At 43.4% G+C, this 12,739-nt stretch overlaps 1 protein-coding gene across 3 annotated transcripts in view; it reads right to left on the reverse strand.

Moving 5' to 3' along the window:
• LOC145994027 (uncharacterized) overlaps positions 1-12,739 on the reverse strand; it is a 358,614-nt gene that overhangs the window by 148,447 nt on the left and 197,428 nt on the right. For all 3 annotated transcript variants that reach the window (XM_083130114.1, XM_083130119.1, XM_083130110.1), the window contains exon 3: positions 10,735-11,068. In XM_083130114.1, coding sequence (XP_082986240.1) covers positions 10,735-11,068 — 334 coding nt within the window. The remainder of the gene's footprint in view (positions 1-10,734; positions 11,069-12,739) is intronic.

Consider the following 12,739-nt stretch of genomic DNA (forward strand, 5'->3'; position numbering starts at 1 on the left):
GCTCGACAATGCTCATGAAAATCTGTGTCTTGGGGTTACTTATTGTCACGCCACGCTTTTGATTCGTTGATTTTCACTACCACACTTTTAGCTAGTGGAAGATCTGATTGTATTTGAATTTGGAGATGTTTTTCTACGGACGGTTCAGTATTATTTAAGATATGCGAAACAAAGGTGTATGAAGAAACCCACGCAACTTTTACTACAACAAAGTGAAGGAGTGTTTTCGAACAACAGGCGTTCCCTTACTTTCGAGAACCTTCGCAAGCTGATTGTTACCTGTTGCAATAATTATAAATAAGATTTTTATACCTAAAATTCACATGTATCTTGTAATTTCAGTGCTAATGTTACAGAAGTAAAAACTGTGCCGTAGTATCATATCCTGAAATGAAGACTAAAGACATTTTTAAGTCATTTTATGGATCATTTTTCAGATATTTTTATGTCATCAAAATCCGGGCGCTGGCTACAATTAATTAAAATAAGAGATCCTTTTTTCGCCTCAAATTGTGTAAATTGTTAAAAAAAATCAACCATATTATTACCGTATTTAGCCAACATGCAATTGTCACTCAGCTCGAGCACTATCTTGCAAAATGTTTTTTATATTCAATGGAACTTCACGTTAATTTTATCTTCATTTTCGTACTTGGGCGAAATAACATTTTTGTGCACTAAATCTTAATGGAACGTGTACATCTGCTCTTATCGCAACATTTCTGTAAACAATCTTCACAAGATTTTGTCCAGAGAAACATTTGAAACTTACATCCGACCGTACGGCCATCTATCAACACTTTCCTGTACTACGACGAAGACAAGAGAGGTAGCTTCCTGAACAGCTGTTACCGCTTTACACAGCTGCTGCCACCTGGTATCGGACAAGGGAACCAGCTCCGGTATCAGCTGTTCGGCAAGGCAGCATAGTGATTCGCTTCAGCCGTTTGCCAGACAAGACTGATCTGGCAGTGATTTTACCTGACGAAGCACGAATTCGAGAATCACACCAGCTTTTACGCAGCAGTGAAATTCGGAACGATAAAGAAAATAGAGAGACTGGAAGCTTGTTTCTTATAACGATACGGATGACGGTCAAGTGATGAAACTACGATTCTGAAGTACCAATTTCGATTCGTTGCTCACCCAGTGCTGGAAAAAGCAGTTCGAGAAAATACTGATAAGGTAGGATGGGTGGGTATAAAGCATACTTTGCTTAATACATCTGCATATCAGGGGTGTACCCAGGAGGGAGGTTTGTATGAGTTAAGCCTATAGCCCGGTTTTCAGCCACCAAACTGCTCAAGTGGTCAGACAAAAAGGCGCCAAAATTTGAAAATAGGAACAATAGATACTAAAAATATTGATGGATTGATTGGGTTGGTGTCCTTACGTCCACTTTATGCACAGTAAGGCTAATAGGGACTGGACCTACAGTTTAATGGGATCCGAACCTCTATGTGCCTCCACCGGGAATCTAACACAGGAACCCTTGATTGCAAGGCGATGACGATACCACTACGCCATCGTGGAGGTTGATACTAAAAATAGAATAGCCATTTAACAGGCATTCGTTTTCAATATTGTGAATACTGAAAACACTCAAATTCAATCATCCAAAATTTAATACTCCTATAACACTGACAGCTGCAATTTCATAAAACACAAATATGAGTGCTATAACTGTTACGGTAACAGAAACAATATTTTCTATTTATGCATTATCTATTCATTTTCAAAACAAAAATCTCAAATATTAACTGCTTTTCTCAAATGATGGAGTTATCAAGTTCCAAAGAAGCTATTGGGGCAAATTTCAATGAGGAAGCATTAACAATTTATATCTTGCATAGCTCGTGTTAGTATTCTCTAGATGTATGCAGCTTCCCCACCCCCTTTTGACTAATCGTGATGATGAGGGCTAGATTCTATTGATGATGGGGTATTCACACATGCAGTCATTCCCAGGCCAAGGGGGAACCACATGAACTTCCTTATGAACATAAACGTCAGCCTTGTCACTGTGAAGGACTTTTAATTCAATGGAAGCGTCACACTGTAAATTGTTCATGACAACCATTCATAATGTGCAGCTCTTTGTGGATGTATCCGATTAAAATCGTGTGCAATGGCATGCGAACGTCTCTCCATAGACGTCACTTCGATCTCGATGCATTACCGATGCGCTAAACAAATTTTAAGGCATTTTTCTAACACCTCGAAAAGGAGCAAATTGGTACAAGAATTCAGTCATAAGTTTTTACTGGTTTAAGATGAGTCGAAAAAACATTCACCATTGCATTTCTCGTGAAATTCTAGCCTGATTTGATGTATCATATCACCTCCTTCCCATTTAAAATTCTAAAGTTGAATTCAAGATGGCCGCCGACCGCGCGGGTGGCGTTAATGTGGTTCCTCCTGGGCCTGATAACGATTGGTCATCACCATTTCCATGTTGCGCGCTGCAGTGGCCTTGTACCGGGGGTGTTAAGTGACTTTTTGAGCCACCCTGTACATTATACATTGTGATTGCAAATGTTCCATTAAATGCTTCCGTGTAAAATACCATCTGCTATAAGATTTTTGGAAACATTTACATAGCATTTATGCTAGCAAAAATGTTAAAGGAAATGAACGAACGAACAGCACCCACCCATCTCTTACCACCACAGAGGTACAGGCTTCTTCGGTAGGGCGCCCCCAGTTTCAGATAGTCACAACTTCGTCTGAAAACTACATGTGCGAGCACGCATTACGGGTAATAAAAGAGCGCACAGTTTTGTTCTCGCGGCAGGAACCCCTTGCACCTTGGAAAAACACATTCCACGCACGACACACTACAACGAAGGCTTTAGTTAAATCATAATTACTCCAGCCGGCGAGCCGTCGCTTGTAACCCACTGGAAGCAAATGCGAGGGAGGGAAAAACTCGCATCAAACAGCAGAGCATCGCATGATCTCGGCGCCAACTTGTCCCCCTCGCAATAAATCTATCACGTTTCTTAACTGCAGGAAGAATTAGTGCCCAATTTGGGTTTTGGGTTCCCGGCTAAATACTTTACACACTCGCCAAACGATGTACTTCCGTAATGGACGAGTGGATAGCAAGAATTATGGGATGCTGCGCGGAAATTTTACCGAAGGGACGGAGCCGACCCTCGTCGTGAGACTTAATTAACATGAATTAATTAAGTTGCGACGGGAGTTAATTGCAACCGAAATAAGCTGGGGTTGAAGAACATCGTGGTTGGCCAAACAGTCGTAATTCAACAATAACTAAGTCAAATAAGAGGTGGGAAAAGAGAGAGAACACTGTGAACTTTCACACTCGTACCTTATTTTTGCTTAGAAAGTGCTCAAACCTGAATCAGTTAATTGTGTGTGAAAAACATTCGTACGTGGTCATACTTCATATGTTACAAACATAAAGCATTTTAAGCTACTTTTCTTCAACAGGAATTGTGACCAGCACCTGAGAACCCGACTGACTCTTGAGCCTTCCGGAACCCAACGACCGAAACTGCGCGTTCGGAAACCAGAGTCAACAACCGACATGGCGTATGGCGTATTCGAAAACCAGAGTCAACAACCGACATGGCGTATTCGGAAACCAGAAACTTTCTATTTGGTAACTTACTTGTTCAGGTCAAAAAGTAACTTTCCGATCATTATTTTCGGAAAGACGACTCAACTGTTCCAACCAATGGCGTTTGGACTTTCGGTCGACGGGGAAAGAACTGTAACACTTTTGATCATCTCCGCTGTTGTTTCAATCTGCTCCAGCAGGAAACCCGATACTGTTGGTGCTGCCCAGGTATCTTCTCAAAGGAGGCGGAACAGCATCCTCAGACAGAGGAGCGTTGCAACGTGTGGACGCCCACCACCGTTGCGCCCTCCTTGGCCTTCCTATATATTTAGCCACCGTCTTTCCCAACCCCGTCTCTGCCGGGCCAAGCATAACACCCGCCACTTCCGTATTCAAACTCTGGATATAGAGCCGAGTGGGGATTTTTTTCCGTGTTCCTCCATCCTGCTAGCGATCTCCACGAGCGGATCCAGACTCCTTTGGCCCCTCAAAGCGCCGACTGGCGGTAAAAGAGCCTCGCCGTGCGTTTTGTGCATCTTGGCCGGTTGCCATCGACACCCAACACCTGTTGAAACATCAGGAACACCGGGAGACGTCTTGAGCGATCGGAATGCTCCATCAGGGCCAGGTTGCGGCGCTCGTGTTTCCATCTGAGACGGCGTACCGTGTAAACAATCGCTTTGTGAAGCCACGAAATATGGTCTTTGAGTCGCTTTGTATTGAACTGCAGTGTTGCCAACAGTTTCAACAAGCACTTTCTCCATTGCGGTGAATTTAGACATCACTTTCAAACGGATGAGTTTGAGGTTACGTTTCAACAGCGTTAAGCATTTCCAGTGCTATTAATAAATGTTGTACTGGTAGTTGTAAATAGTCATATAGGATCCCCCTCACAATACCAAACTAAATTCCCTCACCAGGCAATTTCAAATTAACTTTCCACGTCATCTTATAATGCATTAACATATTACTGAAATTAAATTAAAGAAAAAATATAAAACAGTTGCATATCAAGACGCTTGTTGGGGAACAATATAAAATGTGCTTCTATCAGTCTAATCATGGTAAACTCAAAAACAATCACATTTCCCTGGCTAGTGCAGGTTTTTTAAAGTTTTCACAAAAATTCCTGACTATTTCAGGCCAGTGGGAACCCTTTCATTTGTATTTGTTATATAGCGTCGCTTTTAAGCCAATTTTGGCTTATCGCGACGACGAGGATGAATGATGAAAGTATCAAATTAATAAAGTTTTCCGGAACACGAACCTTCTGTAGTGAGATCGTTTGACGGTATCTGAATGTGTCTATAAATGTCGGCCTATATAAAATATCCTTGAAGCGGAACCAAAAAAATTAACACATTACCTCAATATTCGAATTGCTTGAGGAATTATTCTGCAGTTAGTAACACTGATGACAATTGTAGTCATCCGTCTTGAAAAACAATTGCTGCTGGAGAAGGAGGTCTATTGTTCGATCCCATAGGAACACAAGCTGTTTTTTGGTGTTGTTTTGTTTTCGTCAGAAGGGTAGGTTTTTTCTGCCCAGTTTATTTCTTCGTAGAGACATGTACACACTTCGATGCTATAAATCCCCATCTAGTTGCTTCGATTTCTTCCAACACGTGGTGAGAGTTCATACAGAAAGGTGTGGGGGTCTAATCCAGGAAATCGTGTTTGAAAACCGCTTTCATTCGTAATGAAATGTAAATCGTTATTGTTGAAGATCGAACATTATAATGAAGCCAGAAGAGACATTTGCAGATGAGCTTAACAATGTCCCTGCATAGAGCAGCTCTGCGACTCGCTCAGCCTCTACTCAATGGGTACCTGGGGGTAAAGGTGACGGAAGATGGAGATTATGCGAAGCCCTATCTCCACATCCTGTACGGCACGATGCAATCAACAGGGGATAACTCTGCCCCCCCCCCTTTCAAACGTTACAAACAATGGGGCACTTTCCCGAGTGGTATCTTATGGTAGTGGACCCTCAAGTATTAAAGTGAAAGACGCAGTGAAATTGAAATTTAAGTAAGCATAGTCATCATCTACATGTTAAAACATAGTTTAGTCATCTTACCAATACAGTGATATATGAAAATGAAATAGACGATTGTGGGCTGCAACTGCCAGGACGGATATTTTGCATAGGTTGCGATTATTGTCACATTAAAATGATTTCCCATTGTAAATGTTCGATCGTTGCCAAGATTGAGAACGTGCTGAGCCTTTATAAGGTGAGGAATAAAGAACAAGTGACGATCGCTTTATTCTACCCGGACAGTGGCGTGCCCAGGATTTTCGAAAGGGAGGGGTTATATGTACCTTTTTTTAAGTAGTCAGTCCTCATTTTGCCATATTTTCCGGCCTTTGACGTTCCTTAGAAATACCGGACAAAAGGGGGGGGGATTATAACCCCCACCAACACCCCCTTGGGCACGCCATTGTACCCGGATATATTCACCCCCTCGAAGAATCATCCACGAAGTAAAACAGGACGCAACTTGTCCATCGCTATTCTCATTCTTCTTCATTGTATACGTTTCTAGAGAAATGAATCATACTCCTGCTTAAGCAGAGGTTATTCGTGCTTTTGTTTCTATTCCTGGACCGCACATTGCGGGAAACAATGAACTGAGCATAGCGATGGGACAGTTTGCCTATTAATACTTGAACGTGGCTAACACGTAATCAAGTCGTCACGCGCTCGATTCGGACTTTTCGCAACGAAATTGATCGGATGCCTCGTCTGTAATGCTCTTTTCCACGGGTGGGGTTACAACATGCTTCGGTTCGTGGAAGATGTGCGCATATTTGCTTTTCTGCAAGCCTGGAGTTCGTTTCCAAGTATATAATCGATTTTCACTCCAACTTTCGACACATCTTGCTCCTTGTCGCCAAACTTCAGAACATGGACAATTTAGCCCACCACAGAGAATTGATTTTTATTCAAGTAGCACACGGGGTGGTTGGCACAGTTAAAAATAATGTAAACAAAAACACCTACACATACAAATTGTGTGAAAATTTTATACAAAAGCAGTTTATTCATGTACGTTACTTGCTTTGCATTACTCCCCAAATGATCAATAAGAATATCGACTGAGGAACGTTTACAAATTGATATATCCGACAATGTGCGGCGTAAGAGGCTTCGGCGCATATTACTGCGCATCCACCATCTGACGTAGGAGAGGCAACTCCACCCACTCGCCTCGTTAATCCACAGACGCCAACGAAGCAGTTTTCCAAAAGTCTTCTCTCGAAAAACCGCCATGATATTCCAAAATCGGAATTATTAGATCTATTCCTTGCAGACCATCACTTGAATCTTCGTGTGCCTTGTTTTCGCTGTTGTCTAGATATTCGCAGTAGGTTTCGTGACTACGTAAGCTTAATTTCAATCACTGATATATAGACAACAGCGTAGCTTTTCTTCAGGCTATGAAATACCATAGCAGTTTTCCCAAATTAGAGCAATTCTCGAAAACTGTTATGGGTGGTGCAGGCCAAGGTGGCCTTAACGATGCAAGTAGGTGGAGCTTCCTCTCTTACGTCAGGTGGTGGATGCGCAGTAATAATCGCTGTGACCTCTTACGCCGTTGCAGAAGAGGAAGACAAGCTATTGTCGGATAAATCAATTGGAAGATGTTCTTTCCTCCGATCCAGCGCGGCCAGTTCTCAGAAGCGTTAACTTAACGAAGTTTCGTTCCATTATTTTCAGTTGCAATTGTTACATGATGAAAAAAAATGTAGCTGTGCCGATCACTTTATCCGGGAGGATGAAATTCGTAGTGCCTACCGTGACCAGTTCAGCCTGGCAATCCTGTTCTACATCGAGTGTGGTTCTTGCTCTACGATTATCTATGTTCCCTTCAGAGTTCACTACAATCAGCTAGCTATCTCTCTCGCTGCTGGACGATTCCTCAAGACGGTAAGCAAATTGTTCATTACTATTTTCATCCCACCTTATATATCCTATGTTTGTAAATGACAGACTTGTTGTATAGCAGCGGATATACTCTGCTTATTGGTGTTTGATTCAACAGAAAACACCGTGAATAAGCAATCTGATGAACAATTTACCAACTATTGTCTTTGTCGCCTGCTGTACGAGAGGCGGTGAAGGCCGGATCCCGAGTCAAGATTGCTGTTCCAATGTATTAGCAGCAGAGAGCGAGCGAGAGAGAGAGAACTCTTCGTCTGCTTCTCCACAACACCCAGAAGATTAAGTCTCCGCCGAGCTCTTGCAACTCAAGGTTCCAATCACATCGCTATTATCTCGTCAGCTGATGATTTAGCTTAGCACGATGAGGATAACTGCAAGACTTCCCTTCTTCCCTTCAAGGCGGAGTCCCTTCATAACAGGGTCGCATTCACTCCGTAAATTACTTCTGGGTTGGCAGATGCAAGAACCAAGGTGAGACATACCTACTAATCCTGAGCTACTTGCTACCTAGAAACTTTCGAGCACGACTCATTCTGACCAAAAGGGTGGAGGCACATAGCAGTTCGGATCCCACTTTAAACTGTAGCTCCAGTCTCGATCAGCCTAACTGTGCATAAAGTGGACTCTCAAGAACTTGACACCTCATTCCGAGCAAGACCAGACACTAGCAACACCAAGGATGGGAATGAGACAATGGAGACTTACTTTAACCTTTCCTTCCTCACGCACAAAATAGGCAACAGCCAACTTCGATAGTCCACTGACTTTAAAGATTCTGCGTCTCGACAGACAAAACCTGCCACTCGCGAATCCTGTGAAAATTTAATTTCTTCCAAATTCAGCCGCATGTCTAGACTCCCATGTAAGTTCCTTACTGTGGCTCCAGTAGTTTTCAGTTTACTTAACTTCGTACAAACTGTCTGATTTTGCTTATCTCAATATGATAAAGTGCAAGAAGCAAATGAATGTTCATTTTTTTCCCCTCTTGGAAGTGTTGCAAGTCAGGTTCCTGAGAATCCTCGAGCTCCAGTCCGTTATGAAATTCTTATTAGATTTAAGCTCTGAAGTGCGACATTCATTTCCCTTCGTTTGGCACGTAAATTAATCTCATTTGAAGTTGGCTTGGCTTTCACTTATCCAACTTCTAAATCATAAAATTATACTTTCAGGATGCTTTCGTAATCTGGCCAGCCATGCATAATGGTGGCAACAGTGGAGATTTACCTCTGACCCTGCTCCTCCCCCTTTTTTTCTCTCAATACTGAATTCAATTTCACATCACATCCAAGATCCTACACATATAAATATGGATTCGGAACTTAGGGATCTAATGCATATTTAAGTGGAAATTTAGTCGCCAAATTTTGATCCGATAGCAAAAAGTTAAGAGGGACAATTACAATTACAGTTGTGCATTTATTGCAATATCGTTGGATTGGGCACTGCTATTTAAAAAAAAAAAAAAAGATTAGTATGCAAGGAAGTATGAATGTTGCAAGTGGAAACGGTTTTTCCCGATGTTTGAAAAATATGATCCCATGTATTCCTTATGGGAAATCAACTTCAAGTTACGGCTCATCAAATGGGAGTTTCGACTTTTCCTACTACTATGACATAGTTCAACGTGTCCCTTTTCCGTCCATGTACTTTTCTACGTCATTGAATGTTTGATATTCCCGAGAGAACGAATAAATTAATGGTCCCATAAGCGTAATGCATTTCTCATTGCCTCCTACGGCCATCCTGGCAGTGTTGTCAAACCTGATGTGCATAAAAGGGCTAAACTTCACCTTAAACAGAGCTAAAGATGACTTTCAAGTTGCTACATTAACGAAGGCTGCATAAAGTGCCTTCTAGGGTAATTTTAGGTGTCAGAGGGGTGGGGGCGCTGCTATTACCGTTAGCTTTAAAGTGATGGCAATTGATTCTTAATTTTCACCGCCTACATCTGGCGGCATCGCCCATCTCAATAATCCACTGATGCTCATATGAAATCGAAAGTAAAGAATTTCCGGATAACAATATTGTCATTTTCACCTTAGCCACGGAGATATATAAAAGTAGCTGGTGAGGTAAGAGGGTGGAGTGACGGAGCCAATATAACAATATCACGTCACGTGCAAAATGTACACTCATGGCAAAAGCTGGTATTTGTGGGTCGGAGCCAGTGGGGGCATCATAGTGGGGCAGGGGGCGGGTGCCACAGTTCATAGCCGAAAGAGTGCACGAAAGAGCCAGATCTGGAAACAGTGATCGGCAGCTGCCGAAGAGAGAAGGACCTAGGGGAAATTGTCCCTCATCCCATTAAATTAAAAGAGTATAAAATACCTTCAAAACCCATTCAAAACATTCGAATGCACGACACGAATTTATTTGGAAATTCGAAGTCACGAGTTCTAATTGTACTTCAGAATGAGGATTTTTTTTTACAATTTTCTCTTTTACAGGTCATTATCATTTATTGTAATCGTCACGAGTAATCGAAGAGAGGTAAAAAAAAAAACAAATACAGCTATACAAACAGGTCAAAGCAGTAGTTCAAATGTCCTGAACATTGCATTACAATTGTATGTTACCTAACTTTGAAAATTTGAGATCGTTCATTTTTTTTTTATCTTGTAAACTGTTGAGTGTGTCATAGACTACCAGAATCACAAAGACATGTAGATAGACTAACCTATAGACGTCAACCTGTAGACAAATAATCAACTTGTCAACAGTCTGGCAATATCCATAGCAACGAACTAAAGCTAACAGAATTGGGAAGAAGTCGAGAAAAATACCGAAGCGAACGTTTTTAAACAGAAACAAAGGTAAGATAATCAGTTTTCAGCACCTTTGGCTACAAATTGCTTGACACTTGATCATGGTCTCTTAAGCTTGTAGAAACGTTAAGTGACTATGAAGAAAAATCATTTTATTGAGGTCAAATCGAGAGTTTCGTTTACCACCACTTGGAATTAATTCCTACTAAAGACGTAAAGAAGAACGTAACATATAATATTTACCAGTATCTGAAAATATTGACTATTCAATATCTGAAAAGAATGATCAGTGACGTCGCAAAAAGTCCACCTAACAGCCTGAGGTGAGAGAGTGAACCAAGAAATTAGCCGCATTTCACGACGACGAATTTCCAACATTGGCAAAAACTGCACAGGTCATACACCACAAACCATGAAAATCCTACGTCACTTACCTTAGCGAGGTCATTCTTCTCGTTGTCGCTGCCCGCTGACTTTTCCTCGACGGAGAGTTTCCGGCTGGAGTCTGAGATGTCAGCTATGTCAACCGTCTCCCCGGAGTTCACGCTCCTAGAGTCGAGTTCCGTCGGTTTGATGAACTCGATCCTTCCTCCCTCGACGCATATGTTAGGGGTGAGGGGGTAAGTGCTGTTGGCGGAAGGGTAGGAGTTCGAAAGGGGTCTCTCTCCGCCTGCTCCAGGGCTGGACGATTTTCCGCTGTCTTCCTCGTCCTCTTTGTTCTCGAAGCCGAGGAGCTGAGTCTTCTCGCCTGACAAAGGATGGATTTGTCTGCAACGGAAAAGGGGAGAAAACTTCATCATTTAGGGAATATATGTACCCATGAGTGCATTAGAATACTATAACGACAGTAATTTTTAACTAGCTATCTTACCATTTCCGTTTAGCAAGTGATTTGTGGTTGCATCATTCCATCGAAGGTAAGTTCGAAAATTATTCCCGCATCTTCGGACACTCTACATGAAAACTATTTCTAAAGAAAACTACTGATTTATTATTTCGGTTGTGCTAGCACAGAGGTTACTTGCATGAATAATGATCTCATCCACATCAGATTGTATCCAGGTTACTCTTTTGTGGAACACCAGTGTTCTCGAACCCTCAAAGTAATCAACTGGCTACTATTATTATTGGTGACTCCAAACTGGTACCTCGATTACCTGCGGCGAAGTTATCTCAAGCTGGTGGCTCGATTGCCTCCGGCGAAGTTGCCCCAAGCTGGTGGCTCGATTGCCTCCGGCGAAGTTGCCCCAAGCTGGTGGCTCGATTGCCTCCGGCGAAGTTGCCCCAAGCTGGTGGCTCGATTGCCTCCGGCGAAGTTGCCCCAAGCTGGTGGCTCGATTGCCTCCGGCGAAGTTGCCCCAAGCTGGTGGCTCGATTGCCTCCGGCGAAGTTGCCCCAAGTTGGTGGCTCGATTGCCTCCGGCGAAGTTGTCCCAAGTTGGTGGCTCGATTGCCTCCGGCGAAGTTGTTCCAAGTTGGTGGCTCGATTGCCTCCGGCGAAGTTGTTCCAAGTTGGTGGCTCGATTGCCTCCGGCGAAGTTGTTCCAAGTTGGTGGCTCGATTGCCTCCGGCGAAGTTGTTCCAAGTTGGTGGCTCGATTGCCTCCGGCGAAGTTGTTCCAAGTTGGTGGCTCGATTGCCTCCGGCGAAGTTGTTCCAAGTTGGTGGCTCGATTGCCTCCGGCGAAGTTGTTCCAAGTTGGTGGCTCGATTGCCTCCGGCGAAGTTGTTCCAAGTTGGTGGCTCGATTGCCTCCGGCGAAGTTGTCCCAAGCTGGTGGCTCGATTGCCTCCGGCAAAGTTGCCCAAAGCTGGTGGCTCGATTGCCTCCGGCAAAGTTGCCCAAAGCTGGTGGCTCGATTCCCTGTGGCGACCAAGTTGGTGGCTGGATTGCCTCCGGCGAAGTTGCCCAAAGCTGGTGGCTCGATTCCCTGTGGCGAAGTTGTTCCAAGTTGGTGGCTCGATTCCCTGCGGCGAAGTTGCCCAAAGCTGGTGGCTCGATTGCCTCCGGCGAAGTTGTACCAAGCTGGTGGCTCGATTGCCTCCGGCGAAGTTGTCCCAAGCTGGTGGCTCGATTGCCTCCGGCGAAGTTGCCCAAAGCTGGTGGCTCGATTGCCTCCGGCGAAGTTGCCCAAAGCTGGTGGCTCGATTCCCTGTGGCGAAGTTGTTCCAAACTGGTGGCTCGATTCCCTGTGGCGAAGTTGTCCCAAGCTGGTGGCTCGATTCCCTCCGGCGAAGTTGCCCCAAGCTGATGACTCAGTTGCCTACGGTGTAGCTGACCAAACCGGTAGCCCGATTCAATAAAAAATAGTTTGGTTTGGAGGTTATTCGTTCGTTCCATAGGGAACTTGAAACTTAATTTTTACGTTCAGTTTATCTAACACCAATCTTTCGGGTTTACATACTGCTAATCCATGGTTTCCGGCATTGTGTTCCTTAATAG

This window comes from Lepisma saccharinum, chromosome 1 (genome assembly GCF_977018435.1).
Source record: "Lepisma saccharinum chromosome 1, izLepSacc3.1, whole genome shotgun sequence".
NCBI classification, from domain to species: Eukaryota; Metazoa; Arthropoda; class Insecta; order Zygentoma; family Lepismatidae; genus Lepisma; species Lepisma saccharinum.